The sequence below is a fragment of the Thalassophryne amazonica genome, chromosome 19 (genome assembly GCF_902500255.1).
Source record: "Thalassophryne amazonica chromosome 19, fThaAma1.1, whole genome shotgun sequence".
NCBI lineage: Eukaryota > Metazoa > Chordata > Actinopteri > Batrachoidiformes > Batrachoididae > Thalassophryne > Thalassophryne amazonica.
The window spans coordinates 54,461,933-54,482,626 of record NC_047121.1 but is presented as its reverse complement, the minus strand read 5'-3'; the positions used below and the strand labels follow the sequence as shown (position 1 = coordinate 54,482,626).

General features: G+C 40.1%; 1 protein-coding gene across 1 annotated transcript in view; it reads left to right on the top strand.

Moving 5' to 3' along the window:
• Positions 1-20,694, top strand: part of prkd3 (protein kinase D3) — a 111,062-nt gene that overhangs the window by 59,639 nt on the left and 30,729 nt on the right. Inside the window, exons 4-10 of the mRNA XM_034195584.1 lie at positions 7,813-7,944; positions 8,659-8,816; positions 11,020-11,209; positions 11,334-11,411; positions 11,710-11,896; positions 13,260-13,383; positions 13,496-13,573. Of these exons, the coding sequence (XP_034051475.1) occupies positions 7,813-7,944; positions 8,659-8,816; positions 11,020-11,209; positions 11,334-11,411; positions 11,710-11,896; positions 13,260-13,383; positions 13,496-13,573 (947 nt within the window). The remainder of the gene's footprint in view (positions 1-7,812; positions 7,945-8,658; positions 8,817-11,019; positions 11,210-11,333; positions 11,412-11,709; positions 11,897-13,259; positions 13,384-13,495; positions 13,574-20,694) is intronic.

The window sequence follows — 20,694 nt, the reverse complement described above, 5'->3', positions numbered from 1 at the left end:
TGTCAACTGTGGGACCTTATATGTAGACAGGTGTGTGTCTTTCCAAATCATGTCTAATCAACTGAATTTACCCCAGGTGGACACCAGTTAAGCTGTAGAAACATCTCAAGGATGATCAGTGGAAATAGGAGGCACCTGAGCTCAATGGCAAAAATCTAAAAACAAACTAGAAGCACTTGAAGAGCACAAACCTGCACCAAGGCCATAGGGTCACTGACGTCACATGGAATACTCTTTGGAAAAGGGACTTATTCCACGTTGTTTCACGCATCTACCGTCATGTTTCAGATTCAGTGGTTAAGCCTCTGGGGTCCGAGGGCTTTTTTTGGACAGTTCACTCGCCTGGCATAAATGTTTTATTATTGCTGTTAACAGCTCTTCCTGCATCCCACAATCAAGTTTTATGTCTCTTTTTTCAGGACAACCTGTATTTTCAAATATATATATGCTATAGTTGTGTTTTATAAGTGTAATAAAGGTTTACAATCAGTAATAAAGGAAAACGTAAAGCGGAAAATAATTTTCCACACACATTTTTTCAAAACACACAGCAAACTATAATAAACTAGTAACACATCACTCCTAAAAACAATCTTTAGTGTGTCACGTGAGGTGAATCTGCCCTATGATTGGATTTTGGCAAAACATGTGACAGTGAACCAATTCTGATTGGACACTCACATTGCTCACGTCATCACACAGCTTCTATGAGGAGTACAAAGATGGTGGACAGTGGCTTGAAAGTCTGCGGAGTTAACTTTTCAGCAAAAAAAAAAGTAAGTTTCTATCTCATATCATTAAAACGTTATGTATAATTTAGTAAAGCTTGGTCTCAGCCGTCATATACGACGGCGTCGGCCCCAGAAGGTTAAACCCTTAGATCTTCAGCAAATGTATTTATAAAGAGAAAATGCATGAACTACACGATTTTTTTTCCTAATAAGTTTATTCAATGAGGAGAAACAAATGCTAAATTATTGTTGTGTCGTAATTTAATTTTTGTTCAGCCTTTGTGACCCGTCTTCATGAAGTTAGATGCAAAAATGTTGAAATTGGCCCTATCCCGCAGTGATAAAGAATCCTTAAAAAAAATTACTGGATCCGGATCGTGTTCTGGATCATTACCAAAATTTAATGACTTCTACGTAAGGCTAAGATACACCCCTGGTTAACATTTCATTGAAATCTGTTGAGGATTTTTTTGAGTAATCCTGCTAACAATCCAACCAACAAACAAATGGACGCGACTGAAAACATAACCTCCTTGGCGGAGGTAACAAAAAAAAACTTTTTTCACACTGTCATTATGGGGTATTGTGTGTAGAATTTTTAGGAAAAACATGCATTTTATCTATTTTGCACTAAGGCTGTGACATAAAATGTGGAAAAAGTGAAGTGCTGTGAATACTTTCTGGATGCACTGTACGTTCCACAAAACAAGAAGGTTGCACAGTTACTGTCAGAATAAACAGCATTATTGTATTTTTTTTCTCAGAAATGCCTCAAAATGATTGTTCACTTTAGTAGTATAGCTGAAAAAGGTGTTATTCTTTGTCATTTCCTGCAATGAATGAATCGTCTTCCTGTGCAGTGCTAAGACCAACAAATGGCTCAGCGTACCTGTTCTTGTGCTCCATCTGTCTCCTCTGGGAAGCACCTGACACCACCTGTGCTGATTATCTTCCTCTGTCTCAGCGGGTGGCAGCATTGTTTGCAGGGCTTTAGAAATGGGATGGTTCTGGATCTAAGGATACTTCAGGCATTAATGCTGAGGAATGTAGACTAAAGACAGGAGAACTTCCCTTTTTTGTTTCTGTCTGTTTGTCTTGTGCCCTGTTTTGTCTCAGCTTTTGTTTCTTTTTTTCTTTCCCGATTTCTCTCTTTCTAATTTCTCCTTCCCCAAGAAATCCGCTCACAGGTGTGAGCACCGGCATGCAGAGCTGTATAGTGTTCATAATCTGAGCTATACTTGGATCAGAACCATCATAGAAAAGTTGGAGGTGGAGCATATTGTAGAGTCTCAAGTAGGAATCATCAGATCCTAATAAGAGCCAGAGTTTGTCCAACACTTACACTGCATTCACATGTTGTCTTTACTGATCGTTACTGTAGAATATCTGTCATGGTGACATGAGACGTGGCCATTTTTCAGCATAAATGATATGGACAATAATTTACTTAATTAAAAGATGGAGTCTTAGTATTTTGCACAGAGAGATATTAAAACAGCTACAGCGCTTGATGAAATTCTATTGTACCTGCATTAATGGAAAATGCCCACCAGGTGGAGATATTGCTCCATTCCAAGAACCTTGAGTACATGCTGCTGTGGGACATGACAGTGAACCTGGTGCTTATAGTAGTCGATAATCCATTAATAAATGGAATAGCTTTGGCTGTGCTGGATGTTTGTTCTCCAAAAATAAAGGTTGAACAACATCAATGCCCTATGGATTCCATGACCTAAGAGGGGGTGATTGAAAAGTTTTGAGCCTGACCCAGAAACAGTAAGGTGTGGTGCTCCAGCTTTTGCATTCTGAGACACCAACATTGCTCAAGAATGTGTCAAATTTTCACATACTGAGTGCAATGTTGAAAAATGTTGGTTTTTCAGAATCCAAAAAATGGAGAACCACGCCCTACTTTTTTCTCGATCAGGATCAAAACTTCTCAATCACCCCATAACGTGATCATGCAACACAGCAGATGATGCAAACTGTACTTTTTAAAAACCCCATTAGCTGAACCAATAATTTGCTTCACTGTTTATTGATATTGGAGCAACTTGACCTTTTGACCCCTGTGCAAACTGAAATTAACCGTTGTCACAATTTTTCCAGTTTTTACCTTATAACTCCATAACATTTATTCATAGATAGCACAAACTATACCTTTTTGGAATCTTTGTGATCAGACAAATAATGTGGCAAACATTTCAATATGATTGGAGTATTTTTAAATTTTGGCCCCTGCGTAACCCTGCCTATCTCTGCCACCCTGGGATGGCCACCATACATTTTTGTGTCTAAGGCTGGATGCCTTGTTTACCCCCTGTAAGCAGTGCCAATTAGGTCAAAATTGGCTTTTGCCTCATGGACTAAGATATTGATCTTTTTGTGAAGCACGAGCTGTGAAATAAACCCTTTCATTTGGCTGGGAAAAAATATGAACCTTTTTCTGCCCCACAATTTTTCTCCTGTCATCTTCGGTTGAGTTTCTCTTCACCAACCTGTTGTTGCGTTCTGCGGCTGTGGGAGTGGGAGTATCTTTCTCACTGAGAGGGAGGCAAGAGTGGCTTTTTCTTGGATCTGGGCTCAAAGCAGAAGGCTTGTTGTTTCTGCAGTAAGTGATTGGAGAAGGCCTGTGGAGTGTAAATACGCTGTGATGTGCGGCGTGGACGCTGCACAGGCCAACTCGGCCCGAGAGGTTTGAGGTTTGGCCTGACTGATTGTCCTGTTTTCACTCCCATTCCCACCCACTTTCACAAGCATCTTAGTCAACACTGCTGGTAGCATGAAAATGATAGTTGTTTTTTTTTTACAAAAACCTCCTGTGGCGCAAATACGCCAAACTTGTTTTCCTCCAGCAGACACTTTGTGGCCTCTCAGTGGAAACTTATGACTGTTGAGCAAAACAGCTCTTAATTCTTTCTGCTCGTGAAAAACAACATGCTGCTTTGCTGCAGTTTGACGCTAATTAGCACGACAACACTTGCATAGCAGAGTGTGACAGCTAAGAAGTGAGCAGTTGTTTTGCAGCCGTGTGTGAAAAAGCTCATGAATGCTACCTTTCATGTGGCTCTATGTTCGCCTGGTGACATGTGACCTGCTTGAGTTCTGCTTTCCCCTTCAAGTCAAAGCCAAACTGCAAACGTCACTCGCTAGCTGTCGCGTTGATTCCAAAATGGAGAAAAAAATGTGCGTCTGTTGGCGGTTTATCAGAGGATCACTCTGTTCGGGAGTTTCTCATGAACCTGGATGAATCAGAAAAATCACATCACAGGGATTTAGAGTTGAAAATAAAACAGATGAATTTGTCTTGCTGGTTGAGACAACATCAAGGCCTTTGTGACCTTTGTGACCTATGGATCGACCCCAAAGTTTGTGAGGAACTTGATACTGCTCTGCACAATCACTGCATCAGTACAGTAGTAGTCCACAAAGATTAGACGCCAGTAAACCAGTATTGATCAGTATGTCTGGCATTTATATTGTGTATTTATATTTCAAACTGGTTTTATTTTTTACTTTCACTTTTGATACTCTGTGTGCTTCTTACCCTGTGTGCTGCTATACAATGCTGCTGGAACCTCGATTTCCCTGAGGGAGTCTTCTCAAGGGATCAATAAAGTTTATTTTAGTTTATATGGCACCAGATTACAATAAAGCTGCCTCAAGGCACTTCACACAAGTAAGGTCTAACCTTATCGACCTCTATCTAATCTAATCATTTTAGTAACTTTGTGATCCATCGTTTATTGTTGTTGATGTCAGGTACGTGTGCAGAAGAAATTCTTTGACCTTTTTGTATAGTATAGGCGTGGGGAAAACTATGCACCAACAATGTCAAATGGTGCCACTACAGAACCGACCAATCAACACAAACCATGCACAGCTGTTGACACAGGCCCAGCCTGTGGAACCTCCCCCATGGGAGTCAAATACAGCAGCATTTTGATTGCCACTAGAGGGTGATGTGGCCTAGTGGAAATGGTGACAGAGTTATGCAGTAGTTATTTCTCTTCAACAATAACTGCAGTAATATTGTCAGTAGCATCACTTATGTGCAATGACATGTATATAATTATTGTTCAGTAAGGTCCAAGGGACTCAAACGTTGGTCTCATACTGTTATGGGGGGGGCAGGGTGCACAGTGATCCCCCTGGCCCGGTGGACCCCCCTGGCCCATGGACTAATATGTAGAACAGAATGCCGTAAGTCCATTTTTCTCCAGTGGGGGGAAAATGCAATTGAAAATGTGACTTCACAACAAAGGGCATTTAAAAAATGAACAGATCTGCATAAATAAAATGAAAATGTATATTTAAATTCTTGAATATTTTGCACATTGTTAATGGCCCAAGCAGCCAAGTGCACTTTGGCTTCAACTTTTGGGTTTTTGGACTTATGGTGTTTTTGCATTTAAACTCTTGGTGTGTCACTACATCACACAGCATAGTTTTTATTCTTTAATACTGGTTTTTATTCTTCAGTATTTCTGTATTTTCTGGAGTATAAGTCGCACCTGTCAAAAAATTCCTCTTAAAGAGGGGAAAAGTCAACTCTTTTGGAGTTTATTTTGTTTAGTACTTTGATTCTTGGGGAAGCCTTATATAAAATGTATTATAATTATTATTATTAATAAGGAAAGTCTGATTTTGTAGTATATAGTTGTTGGGCGTATATGACACAGGACCATCAAACAAGTACAAAAAACAAAAGAAAATGCAACTTATATTGTGAAAAATCCAGTATATAGCTATACCGAGTTGTTTATTGTACTTTGAAATGCACCAACGAGGAACAGTACCTCCTAAATTTATTGTATGTGGAAATTACAATGACAGTAAAGGTTTTGTGGTTCTAATGTTGTACTTCCAGTGAATTTTTGCTTTTTCTACAACCAGAATAATTTTCTCCTGCATGGTCCTCGTGCATATGTTGGGTCACAGTTTCAGCCCATCAGCGCCTGATGTTCAGATTAAGAAATCCTACTTCCTCACAGTCGATAAACATGTTAGGATGAAGAGTGTGGGGTTCTGCTCTTTTCAGCATCAAGCACAAGAGATGTTGGTTCTTTGACAGACAGGATAGTTGTCTGATGAAGACTGAGCCACTCATAAAACCTGACCTTATGACCCCTCTGTTGACCCAATGACGTGCCTGTTGAACTACGGGTTCAGTAGCAGATCACATGCTGTAGACCTGGTGAGAATGCTTGTTGTATCTTGAGATTAGCAGTGCTGAAATTTCTTGATTGTAAGATTCATTGCAATGTCAGCATAAATGTCTAAATGGATTTCATTGTAATAACGTGTTCCATTTTTCATGCATTGAAGTTAAAGCTCAAAGACATAGTCTATAAACTCCTTTTTCCCTCAAATTTTGTTCAAAAATGTGTTGAAATTTGTGTTAGAGTGTGCATGTCAGGTGGGTGGATTATCTTGATAAAGTTGAAGCACCATTTATGTATTTTAATAAGTCCGTGGACAAAATTTGAGGGGAAACTGAGTTTTTATGTGCATAGAAGACGTCTTACATGTTTTACTTCAATGCATGATTAAAAACAAAAGTGGTACATTTACATTTTTGTTGAACAGATTGTAGTTACTAATCATTTCCTACTTTAAAATCAGTCACTCCACAAACAACCATTAGGCTGAACACACTCATTATAATTACTGCATATTTAAAATAAATAAAGGATGCATGAAGAATTGTTTTGCATTTGAATCATTTACTGTTTGTAATATTTTGCTGCTGATGTTATGAAGGTTTTGCAAGATAAAAAAATACTATTAAAATATCTGCACAGAAAACAAATTGCTATAGACAATGAGCACTGATGTTACCACAAAAAATGTGATGTACTTATTTCCATAATAGACCAGCATGTTGATGTGGCACAGGTTTTACACCGGATGCCCTTCCTGACACAACTCCACATTATTACATGGAGAAATGTGGGAGGGATGGAGTTTGAACCAGGAACCTTCCACACCAAAACCAAGTGCACTAACCACTTAGCCACCACCAGATGTTTTACTTCAGTGCATGAGTGAAAACAAAAGTGTTGCTTTTATATTTATGTTGATTATAGTAGTTTTTGTTGAACAAATAGATTTGCGGTTGCAAGATGTATTTGTTTAACACAGCAGGTGAAAAATCTCTTTTCTTGCAATGAGACATTTTAATGTTTTTAAAAATAAATTGGAACGATCCAGTAGAGTGCATCATAACTCTGCCCTGGTCCAAATGTCCCCCCAAGTTCTTTGGTTCCATTTTTTTTTTTTTTTTATCTGGATGCTTCTTAAATAAATAATTTATTCTATGAAATCCAGCGCTGTTCACCACTTTAAAGGAAGTTTGTACTTTTTGAACAATCCTCTGAAAAATCTAACCATCCAAACCGCCTCAGGCACAAACAAATCCTCCCTCACCAGTGACGTATCTGTGATTAATATTGACGTTAAGCCTGACTTTAGTTATCAGTGTCAGGATTCGGGGATGAGATCAGACCTACATCTGAGAGTTTTTCTAATTTGGTGTTTTTGCCAGAGCAGAACATTGGTGTGGAACATGTGCCGTGCAGGTTTGGAAGAGTTCACCTCCACATTTTTTTTTTTTTTAAACTCATCCTCACATCTGTGATGAGTCAGAGCTGCCATGAACCAACTTCTGCTTCCAACAGTGAGCTCAGGGTTTGACAAAAAATGGCAGAAAGACAAGTGCAGAGGAGCAACAGACTGGTTTCACCATTTAATGTGTCAGTAATAAGAACATGTGATGGTACTGCAGGGTTATATTGTGCTCCTTTGATGTTTTATGGGTGTGCTCGCTGTCAGAAAGACTTTGGTGGAAAAATATAATTACAGCCTCTGTAAATATGGCGCGCTCTATTGCTGCATTGTGGCTATGGCACTCACAAAGTGTGGAGAGGGAATTTTTAAGAAATGCACTAAATGTTGTTTTTTTTTCGTTATTCCTTTTGTCACATTTTTTTTGTTATTTCCTTCTGGTTTTGCTGTTGACTTTTATCAGATGCTTTGCTGCTTCTTCCAAGTTTTCGTTGAATCACTTGTGCATTTTCAGCTCTCGCCACAGTTGAAGACTTTCAGATCCGACCCCATGCCCTCTACGTCCACTCCTACAAGGCGCCTACGTTCTGCGACTACTGTGGGGAGATGCTGTGGGGTCTCGTCCGGCAGGGGCTGAAATGTGAAGGTTTGTCGCACACACACTCTTACTTTGGGTGTTATCTCATAGCCTTGGAGCAAACATCAACACATTTCTTCTTCTAGTGTTTCTAACTGTCATGCAATGTTTCCAACTGGTCTTGGGTTCGAAGCCCACTCATGCCCCCAGTGGCATTCCTGCACCCCTGAAAAGGTCTCAAGACACATCTCCCCTAAAGCATTGTCCCTTTTGGGTGTGTTCAGTGGCAGCTCTACCCTCAGGTGCAGGGGAGCCATATGGGGGCATGCCCCCCCCATGAATTTTTAAAAAAATCTGTAGCCTTTTTCCATCATTTAAAAGCAATCTGGGAAGATAAATACTGACTTTTAGCAATAATCTTTAGTGACAATTTTTATTTTAACAGCTGGAAGTTTTCTAATTCTGCATCCTGCAACATTCAATCAGTCTTTGTTCATTCATTTATTCATTCATTCATTCATTCCTGTTCTAACACTTACATAAGCCCAGGCCACAGTAGCATTGGACCAAGCAGCTCAGCCCACACTTCCCAATCCTTGTCCCCTCCCTGATTCAACACTTTATGTGCTGAATACTCAGGTTTTCTAATTGTCAAATTATTCTGTAAGAACGAGAGATGATATCTGGAATCCTATGAAGAACATCGGTCTGTAGTATTACTCATAATATTACTTTCTGACTATACACTCATGTGACATGACGTCTTTGTTTACATGTTGTAAGGATGCGGCCTAAACTACCATAAGCGATGCGCCTTTAAGATCCCGAATAATTGCACTGGTGTCCGAAAAAGACGACTGTCCAATGTCTCATTGCCGGGGCCCTCCCTTGCTGTCCCCCGACCGGCACCTGCTGAGAACAACGTGGTCATTCTGGATGAGGTGAGTTCCAGCGTAGAACAACTCTGCAGGGAATACTAAGGGTGCTAAAGTTGGACGATGTCGTTATTTTTTATTCGTTCCCACAAAATGAAGTAGCAGGACTACTTCAGACCGGAATCCAGGTCAACTGTCAAACTGCTTTCTACTCACGAACGTCGTCTCATCTGTTCAGTGTGTCTAAACGTGTCTCATTTGGTTTGTCCCTTGTGTGAAAAGCACTCAGGCAGAAAATTGAATTGAGCCCCACAGAGTTCCACGGATCGACCGTCACTGAGGTCTTATGAAACAGTTTTGCATAAGAGCGTCCTGGAATAGTCTTCTCTTGCATGTGAGAGGTTGTCAGGAAATGTAATTATGCTAATATCATTAAAAACAGTTTGCTGAATTCCAACTTTATTTCCAACTATTCAGTCAGCAGATTCCAATTTTTTTTAAAAAAATTATTCATGAAAATTCAGAAAGAAATGTTCACGTGGTTGGTCACGGCAATTGTACCCGCCTGGATTCCATCACTGGAATTTTGTAAACTGTCATGACATAAAGTCAGTGTGAATGAGTTCATCTTTTCCATTGATTGCTTTCTCATATTTTACAAATATATTATTCAAATACTCAGTGATGCTTTTATTTTTTCTCCTGACCTCCTTCCTGCATGTGGTTTTTACTCCTTGTCTAAATCTGATGAATGGCCTGTTTTATAACTTTTAGAAGTAATTAATTTTATTGTTGTTGATTAATTGCTGCTAGTTTCTCCACCACCAATGTCCTCTACCTGAGTACTGACTGTTGTAATCCAGACTTGTCTCACCTTTGTTGGGCTGCTATCGGGTCATGGAGTCTGCCCATTTTTGGAGTCTGGGGGACTTTCAGGACTGTCCATTATAGCACCCCTCATTGGTCCGGGGCTTTTGCTGCCTCTCCATTGATGGACATTGGTCACTTTGACCATTAGAACTGGTGTGTGCTTGTAAGCTCGGCCCCACCACCTCTGTTTGACATGTTGGACGTTTTTGTCATTGGTAGTATGATCAGAGCAGATGGTCACCCCTCTGAGTCTGCTCTGCTTGAGGTTTCTTCCTACAATCAGAAAACACCAGAGGCAGTTTTTCCTTACCACTGTTGCTTATGTGCTTGCCCTGGAGGTGGGTAAGGTTGGACCTTACCCTTATGAAGGGCCTTGGGATGACCTATATTGTCATTTGGTACTATATAAATTAATTGAATTCATCAAATAATTCACTGCAAGAAACTTGAATAGTTGACATTTGACATTTTCATGGCAGCAACTGTTTACCCCTCCCATGTCTGTGGGCCCTTGACAAGTGTTACAGCTGTTAAATGTAGAGCCCAACCAACCAGTATATCTGTTAGCTGATAACATCAGCCAATGTGAGTGAACATCAGTATCGGCATTATTTTTGCTGATATGACAACATGTAGTTTAAAAAAAACTGACAGAAAAACACTTTGGCTGTTGGAAATGGTGTCATTACATAGTCTGTCCAGCAAAAGGCATTCTGACAGCATTGTAAACAATGTTGTCAAGCATGACTGGGACCCTCATCACCCCTTGATCACATTAGCTACAAGAGACTGACGCAAAGTGAGCAGCTGCCATTCATTTTTAGCCAGAGTGGTTGTTTTACAGTGACAAGAGACAAGCGTCTGCTTTTCCGCCAGCTAAGTGGAGCCAACATAAACGAAAAGTGTATTTATTAGCAAATGCTGAGCGATGCAACACAGCAACTGCCAAAAGGAGTAGAAGCAGTGTGACATACGGTGGTCGGTTGTCGATTATACTTATAGTTATTAATGATGTTCATGTTTAAAATGTAAAATATTAAGCCTCAATTACATTTCTTTATCATACGGTTTAATAACGAAATGTTGGGAATTGTTTCCAATTTTTATGTATATAATAGGCAGACATATCGGCATTTAAAATGATTTACTCCCTAATATCATTATCAGCCCTCCAGAAATCCATATCAGTCAGCCTCTAGTTAAATGCTGTAGTTGGAGTATATCTAAAATTTGTATTTTTATTCAAACTGAATGCCTGAACTACAGCATTTTTTTTTTTATACTCATATTTATAGTGTTGTATGCTTTCTTGCTATGCAGTTTTAAGTCCTATCCTTTTAGCATTCCTTCACTCATCCCCTTCTCCCTTCTGTAACTCTGCACATGTAACTCCCACCAGCGGTCCCACCAGGAAGCAGGGAAGCGGATCCTGTCCTGGAGCGGCAGGCCAATCTGGATGGAGAAGATGGTGCTGGGACGAGTCAAAGTGCCCCACACCTTTGCCATCCACACCTACACTCGTCCCACCATCTGCCAGTACTGCAAACGTCTGCTCAAAGGCCTTTTCCGTCAAGGCATGCAATGTAAAGGTAGGATCCATGTGAAGTGGATGTTGGAAAGACTTGGAGAAAACTTTGGAACTGTATTTCTGCTGCTATGAGGTTGTTTATGTCCATTTTTTTTTTTTTTTTTTTTTTTGCATTTCTTTACCAGATTGCAGGTTCAACTGCCATAAGCGGTGTGCTTCAAAGGTACCACGAGACTGTTTGGGGGAGGTAGACTTCAATGGAGGTAAATTCTGGGTTCATTCCATGACCAGTTTAATAATGGCTGCTGATAAAGGACTTAATTATAATTGATTGACCGGATTAGACTCGGTACCTTACTGCTTTAGAGAGAGAGAAGATGAACACAAGCTCATTTCCGAGAGTTTAACAGGAGTGACTGACCTATACGTCAAGGGGCAGACTCGAGGTTGCAAGCACGTTAGACTCATAATAAGTCACAGTTGTATAATTCTTCTCTGCTTAATGTCCATCTTGTAACAATAGCCAAAACATTTTCAGCAGTCTTGTTGCTGTGTGTGTAGAGCCAGTGAGCCCTGGTCCCTATTCGGACACGACCATGGATACGATGGAGGTGGACAGTAGTGACATCGACAGCAGTAGAGGCCTGGATGACCCAGAGGAACCCTCCACCCCTGATGAGAGGATGTTTGATATGGATTGTCCTTTCTTGGATAGAGAAAAGGATGAAGAGCCAATCAAGACTATTAGGTATGAAGACATTCATTCAGACAAGAGGTCATTTATTCTGATTCTGGTGTCGTCTTACCAACATCTGTGATGTGTGAAAAAAAAATTCTTGGAACTGTACTTTTTAACTAAAAACATCTGTAAGATTCTGTAGACTGCACTGTTTGTTGGTTTACCCATACTGGCTAAGATTATCTGCCCAGTTTTTATCTATTATAAAATATATATATATATATTTTTGAAAAGCCCATATTTTTATTAATGGACTATACAGTATGCTCATCACGAAGTAATAATTTAGTAACTGATATACGGAGCTCTACAAACATAAATAATTGTGTTATTGATGTAGGGATGGCGATGCGCTGGTATCATTGTCATCACTGGCAGGATAGTCTGCCACGATACGGATTGGGCAGTACCATCAAACTGTGACAAGCTAGGACAGTCAGAACCCCTGCCAGGCAAATGTTTTCTTAGTGACAGCAGGAAAAATTAATGCAGATGAAATAATAAAAAAAATAATGCCAGATATCCGTTAATTTCAATTTTGTTGTGTCTGCGGCTCAAATCAGTACTATAGTTCTAAGATGTTGATGATCAAAGCTGTTTTCTGTTGAGCTCCGCACACAAGTTAAACATGTCTTAAATACTTATACCTGTAACTTGCTATAAATTATTTTCACATAAAGACGTGATGGAAATGTGCTTACAATGTGATCGTGTTGTGTGAACCACTGAACGTGCGGGGTGGAGGCTCAGTGATCATGAATTAAACACATCCGCACATTTGTTAAATGCTAAACTGTTGATATATTTGATTCATGAAGGTTTTTTTAATCCAGATTTTAACTTTTTTAAATAGCAAATTTGTAATGAAACCAGTCTTGATCAAATAAGATAATTATTAAAGGGGTCTTGTAGAGCAAAAAAATTAATGCTGTCATATAATAAAGTGAAAAATATAGTGCTATTCATTTTAGGGCATATTGCCCACTCCTGTATTGACTGTAAAATCTTATAAAATAAGATAATCCCACAACAGGGAAAATCACTTGTTGCAGCAGCACAGTCGTACAGTAGTAAAAAATATTTAGATTAAAGAAAGGTGACTAAAGTGTATAAAGTTAAAGTATATTTGCTGGTAAATAGAAAAATGCTGGTATGAAACTGATTTTGTAAAAATAGAGTATAAATGAGTTTAAGTATGTATCGATAAAGTGAAATTATTGCACCGATGTGCATGTGATAAAGCACAAAAAGAGTGGTGGTTTATAGTGCAAAAGTCAGCAGGTGGTTATAGTACCAAAAACATTTTATGGTATTATACAGTCTGACTACAGTTGGGATGAATGAACGTGTGTGTGTGTGTGTGTCTCTCCAGTCCTTCCACAAGTAGCAACATCCCTCTGATGCGGGTGGTCCAGTCTATCAAACACACCAAACGGCGGAGCTCCACTGTGGTGAAGGAGGGCTGGATGGTGCATTATACAAGCAGAGATAACCTGGTAAGACCCAAAGGAGACCTCAGGTCTTAGATGTATCCTGTCTGCAGCCTAGGAAAAGTTGACGTTGTGTCATTTGGACTAAACAAGTGGTGTTTGTTTTTCTCCTTTACAGCGGAAGCGACACTACTGGAGGCTCGACAGTAAGAGCCTGAGTCTGTTCCAGAACGACACGGGAGCCAAGTTCTACAAAGTAAGGATAGTGTGATCAGTTGTACCTTGTTTCAAGTACAAAATAGAGTGATAATTAGGGGTGGGACAAAGCTCGAGTAATTTATAGATCTCTGACATGTATAAATTAACTCAGGTATAGCAAATATTCATCCAGCACAGAAATTCTTCTGCCCCACCCACATTCATCACAGATAGCTCTGCGGTTTGTCAGCACCGCTGTGCTCAGTTTTCTGCTTTGTGTTCTAATTTTAGCTTAAACTGTAGCCGCATCAAAATACCTGAGCAGTCAAATATTTGTGGGGCTCCAGATCATTCATGTGTGTCGCACGCAGCCACACAGAGAAATTATCTGTAGACATTTTGACATCATATTTGCAACATTAAATAATTACAACCTTTTACTGGACTTTCTGTGAGTGGAAAAGAAGGCACAGACATAGAAAACAATTTTAAAAGCCATTTCAGTGATTGAAAAAGGTCATATGACTACTATCGAGCTCCAAGAAGCCAATTTCGGCTCTGTACTTTTACTGAACTGACATGGAGTTGTGTGACATGGATCTGGATTATACCAAAGGTAATATTCTTAAATTTAAACATCCAGCAGGTGGTGCAACTGAGTGCTACATCAGCTACAAGCCAGTCAAATAAAGAATAAATAAATAAAATTAGCCACTACGCAGACGCACAAAAAAGCCCAAATTAAATGTGCACCGTAAAATAAAATTATTTTTTTTCTTTTGTGACCAAAACACACAGAAGACAGGAAGAAGCGTAAAATAAGTTCCTTCGGATTTGCTTGTTGATTTTGATCTGCATGTTTTATGCTGGATACCCTTTCTAATGCAACTCCACATTACTTGGAGAAAAGGTGGGAGTGGCCTTGAACAGGGAACCTTCTTGTGTATGTGGTCGGGGGGATTTGGGGCACCAACAGCCGAGTCTGTTGCCCGATGTGCAGCAGCTCACCGCTCACCAGCAAGAAAAAAAAAAAAAAAAAGACTCCCCCCACTCCTGGAAGGAATAAATATGCCAGATTATAGGATTATATTTGGAGATTACATTAGATCGAATTTTATAATCCCTGGGAAGACTCCCTCAGGGAAATTGAGGTTCCAGCAGCATTGTATAGCAGCACACAGGGTAAGAAGTACACAAGAGTATCAAACATGGAAGACAACTGGCCAAGGTGAAGCGATTTCTTTCACGGCATCATTTTGAGATTTTAATCCATGCTTTTATCACTAATTGCCTGGACTATTGCAATGCACTTTATGTTGGGCTGAATCAGACTCTGCTTACCCGCCTACAGATGGTGCAAAATGCTGCTGCTCGACTTTTGGCTGGTGTTAGAAGGTGCGAGCACATTACACCAGTTTTGGCCTCACTTCTTTGGCTCCCAGTTCGTTTTAGAATTGATTTTAAAATTCTTTTTTGTTTTTAAATGTCTTCATGGCTTTGCCCCGCTATATCTGTCTGACCTGCTCCATTTATATGTCCCTTCACGCTCACTCAGGTCAGATGATTTGTCACTGTTGGTTATCCCAAGGTCAAAGAGGAAGCGTAGAGGTGACCGAGCTTTTTCAGTTGTTGCCCCAAGACTGTGATCTTCCTTTGCACATTAGGCAGGCTGATTCTCTCTCTGCTTTTAAATCTTCTCTTAAAACACATTTCTTCTGTTTGGCTTTTAACACAGTTTGACACGTTTGTTAGTTGTTTTTTTTTCTTTGTGTTTCTGCTTTTAACTGTGGTTTATTTATTTATTTATTTTAACTTGCCTGTTCTTGTTGTGTACAGTGTTTTAGTTGTTGGTATGCATTTTAAATTGCTTTATAAATAAATTGAGATTGAGAATTGAGATAAAAAACAGACAAACAAAAAAAAAAACAATTTCCAAATATAAATACCAGAAATACTGCTACTGGTTTAACGGCTACTACTGTTCCTCTCCTTCCCGTCCTCTGTCTTCCTGTTCCTCCTCCTCCCCCTGAGTGAGGAGTTGTACAGTCTGATGGTCTGAGGGTCAAAGGAGTTTTTCAGTCTGTTGGTCCTGCACTTAGGAAGGAGCAGTCTGTGGCTGAAGAGGCTCCTCTGGTTGCTGATGACGGTGTGCAGAGACTGACTGGCATCGTCCCTAATGTCCAGCAGTTTGTCCAGTGTTCTCTTCTCTGCCACCGTCACCACAGTGTCCTGCTTCACGCCAGCCAACCAATATGTTATTGGTATTAGACATTGTTTCTGCCCAGCAATTCATGCTCTCTCCGGACTGTCGGGTTGTCCACCGTACAGTAGTGTTCAGAATAATAGTAGTGCCATGTGACTAAAAAGATTAATCCAGGTTTTGAATATACGAGGTCTATTAGATTATAAACCGACCCTTTTTTTTTTTAACTATATGGATTTGAATGATGTGCGATTACACCAATCATGCTTGAACCCTCGTGTGCATGAGTGAGTTTTTTCACACGTGTCAGTGACATCATTTCCCTGTGGGCAGGCCTTGAGTGAGATGTGGTCCCGCCCTCTCGGCTGAATTCCTTTGTTTCACACAATACTCGAGACGGCGCGCGTTGCTTTATCAAAATTTTTTCTGGACCTGTGAGGAATATCCGAGTGGACACTATTCGAGAAATTAAGCTGGTTTTCGGTGAAAAGTTTAACAGCTGATGAGAGATTACGGGGTGTTTCTGTCGGTGTAAGGACTTCCCACAGAGCGGGACGTCGTGCAGCGCTTCCAGGCGCTGTCGTCGGCCCGTTTCGAGCTGAAAACATCTTCATTTAAGGCTTAATTCACCCAGGACGTCGTGAGAGAACAGAGAAGATTCAGAAGAGGCCGGCATGAGGACTTTATGTGGACATTCCACTGTTTAAGGACATTTTTTAATGAAAGACGTGCGCGCAAATTCGCCGGGTCGAATCTGTGTGCGCCGCGACAGGAAAAACACCTCCGTGTTGAAAACCATTTGTAAAATTCAGGCGGCTTTTGATGGCTTTCAACAAGTGAGTAACTGAGAAATTGTTTAACAGCTTGGGCATGTTCCAACTTGCCCGTTAAGCTTTCCAACGGAGGTGTTTTTCCTGTCGCGACCCCCCGCGGTCAGGTCCGGCCCGACATGCGACTCTGCCCGCACGTTCTTTCATTACAAAATGTCCGTTAACAATGGAATGTCCGAATAAACTCCTCATGCCGACTTCTTCTGAAAGTTCTCTGTTCTCTGACGAGTTCCTGGGTCAACAGAGCCTGAAATGTGGAAGTTTTCAACTTGAAACGGTGAGACGCTGCCGCCTCGAAGCGCAGATCGCCGTCAGGCGCCGTGGGCCGTCCTTACGGCGACACTACCAGACCAAAATCTCTCATCAGCCATTAAAATTTTTACCGAAAACCAGCTGAATTTATCGAATGGTGTCCACTCAGTTGTGCCTTACAGTTTTGAAAAAATTTTGATCAAACAAAGCAGCAGTCTCTAAGCCATTCCTAAACAATGAAAAAAACGACGAGAGGGTGGGCGACTCCTCACTCAAAGACTGCCCACAGGCGAATGACGTAACCGACAGGCGTGAAAAAACTCTCGCATGCCCACGAGGGTTCAAGCATGTCTGATGTAATCACACGTGATTCAAATCCATATGGTTTTTGAAAAAAATAATAAGGTCGGATACTTTTCTAATAGACCTCGTATTTCTTATTGTTACATGGGAAACAAGGTACCAGTAGATTCAAGACCAAGCATTCATGATATGCACACTCTTAAGGCTATGAAATTGGGCTATTAGTAAAAAAAGTAGAAAAGCGGGTGTTCACAGTAATAGTAGTGTGGCATTCAGTCAGTGAGTTCTTCAATTTTGTGGAACAAACAGGTGTGAATCAGGTGTCCCCTATTTAAGGATGAAGCCAGCACCTGTTGAACATGCTTTTCTCTTTGAAAGCCCGAGGAAAATGGGACGTTCAAGACATTGTTCAGAAGAACAGTGTAGTTTGATTTAAAAAGTTGATTGGAGAGGGGAAAACGTCTACGCAGGTGCAAAAAATTATATGCTGTTCATCTACAATGATCTCCAGTGCTTTAAAATGGACAAAAAACCAGAGACGCTTGGAAGAAAATGGAAAACCACCATCGAAATGGATAGAAGAATAACCAGAATGGCAAAGGCTCACCCATTGATCAGCTCCAGGATGATCAAAGCCAGTCTGGAGTTACCTGTAAGTGCTGTGACAGAAGACGCCTGTGTGAAGCTAATTTATTTACAAGAATCCCCCGCAAAGTCCCTCTGTTAAATAAAAGACGTGCAGAAGAGGTTACAATTTGCCAAAGAACACATCAACTGGCCTACAGAGAAATGGAGGAATATTTTGTGGACTGATGAGAGTAAAATTGTTCTTTTTGGGTCCAAGGGCCGCAGACAGTTTGTGAAATGACCCCCAAACTCTGAATTCAAGCCACAGTTCACAGTGAAGACAGTGAAGCATGGTGGTGCAAGCATCATGATATGGGCATGTTTCTCCTACTGTGGTGTTGGGCCTATATATCGCATACCAGGTATCATGGATCAGTTTGGATATGTCAAAATACTTGAAGAGGTCATGTTGCCTCATGCTGAAGAGGACATGCCCTTGAAATGGGTGTTTTAACAAGACAATGACCCCAAGCATACTAGTAACCCAGCAAAATCTTGGTTCCAAACCAACAAAATTAATGCCTTGCAGATGTGAAGAAATCATGAAAAACTGTGGTTATACAACTAAATACTAGTTTAGTGATTCACAGGATTGCTAAAAAAAGCAGTTTGAACATAATAGATTTGAGTTTGTAGCGTCAACAGCAGATGCTACTATTATTGTGAACACCCCCTTTTCTACTTTTTTTACTAACAGCCCAATTTCATAACCTTAAGAGTGTGCATATCATGAATGCTTGGTCTTGTTGGATTTGTGAGAATCTACTGAATCTACTGGTACCTTGTTTCCCATGTAACAATAAGAAATATACTCAAAACCTGGATTAATCTTTTTAGTCACATAGCACTACTATTATTCTGAACACTACTGTATATACAGTAATTGCTTGAGTGTGCCTCGATAACTCTGTCAAAAACTCCCAACACGAGTGTTAATATTCGCCGTATTGAACATATTGATCTCGTGTTAAATAAGATCCATATTGACCCCGTTTTAGGACCAATAGACTGAACATTTACACATGACTCAAGAGACTTTCATTTCCATGTTTGAATATGTAGATATGTAAATAAAATCAGCCCACTGGCAGCTGTGTGAACCGAGCTCAGGCTGTTGTGTTGTAACTGTCGAAGTCGAGTCGTCCCCCTGAAATTCCACCCTGTGGTTTCTCATGCTGCAGTCCGGAATCACTAACATCACCATGTTTAGCGCCAAGCTGTCACGTCACTTAAGACTGGACATTTTAAGGGTTTTTGGACTGATAAAATTTTCCATCTTACATGTGACAGAAATGAGACCTGCTGTTGTTTTTGAAATGTTCAGACTTCAGTTAGGCTGATGTGGTACACTGGCTGATGACTTATTTATTTATTTATTTATTGTTTTGTCATTGTTCACTTTGATAACAGTTAACTTTTTGCTGACTTTTAGCCAAACTGGGTTATTATGGGACGTTGAGCCTCGTTTGTCGTAGCAGCTTGAAAATGAGTATGTAGAAATGTCATAGTCTCGCCTCATGCATGTGTGGGTCAAATATTGCAAACACAATGGCAGCAATGAAAAATTATTACTATTATTATTATTATTATTATTATTATTATTATTGAGTTGGTTGCAGCAAATCACAGTCAAAAGTAGTGAGTAAAATTAGTAATTAGTCAAATGTAAACAGACATGTACGTATCATGATCATATAGACCAGGCTTATTAGTCTCCATAATTACACAAGCTGTGAATCGCAAACATAAATGTGTAATGATAAGAAAAAAATTAGGTTTTATCATGAATAGCTGGTAGCAACCAGAAGTGGGAATAACTGTATAACACCACCAAATGACATCATGTGACATTAAATGATCAAAAAAGAAGAAAAAAAACTAGATATGCAAGAAAATATTTTGGGTCCAAGACCCCCCCCCCAGCGCCACCGTGGAACAAGACTGTCCCAAATAAGAGGCCATATAGAAGTAAGTGGTGGCACAAAGTGTGGCGTTTCCTCACTATTGGGGTGGCACAGCAAAACAATTGTGCATTCTGTGATAAGTGTCACATTTGGCCCACATAATCTAAATTAGCTAATGTTTATTTTCAGATATGTAGACACCCTGTTGCTGACCTCTAATGAGCTACAGGGGTCAATAAATACAGGGGTCAAAATATAAAAATGCTCCAATCATGTTGAAAACTATACCACATTATTTGTCTGATCATAACTATTCCAAAAAGGTATAGTTTGGACTGTCTGACTGAATGTTCGAGAGTTATGGGGGTAAAAACAGCAAAAATGGTGACAGGTCAGTTTCAGATTGTACAGGGGTCAAAAGTTACTTCAATTTTGGTAAAAAGTGATGCAAATTATTGGTTGAGTTAATAGGATTAATAAATGGAATAGTTTTGATTTTGTTGAATGTTTGGTCTCCAAAGTAAAGGTCACACAAGGTCAACATCCATTGGATTCTATGACATGTGACATATGTTAACCCATACCATGATAACTAAGCATGACAGATGGTGCAAACTATTCCTTTTTAAAATCCTGCACATCTGCCATCTTGGATTATTTTATTTGAACAAGCAACCAACATTCAACACGCTGATGTCACGTTGCCTTCACTCTGATTGGCAGTCGCCATGCCGCGTCACTCAGTATTTACATAAAACAGACCTAGTCTAGTTTTCCCCACTGAGCTGAGGCGTAGCGGCCACTTGTCTCTTGTCGCTGTATGACGCCCACTCTGATTGAAAATAAATGGCGGCTTATCGCGTTGCCTCGATCTCTTGTAGCTAATGTGACCGAGGGGTTACAGGGTGCATGTTTAGGCTTCTGCCATGTTCTAGGAATGTCTCCAACCTTCTCAAAGGTTGAGGAGAAATTCTGTTAGGTTAGTTTTTGAATAATCCTGCAAAACCTTGTTGGTTGAAGTAAAAATAAGAGCATGAATATTAAAGATGAACCTGTTTCT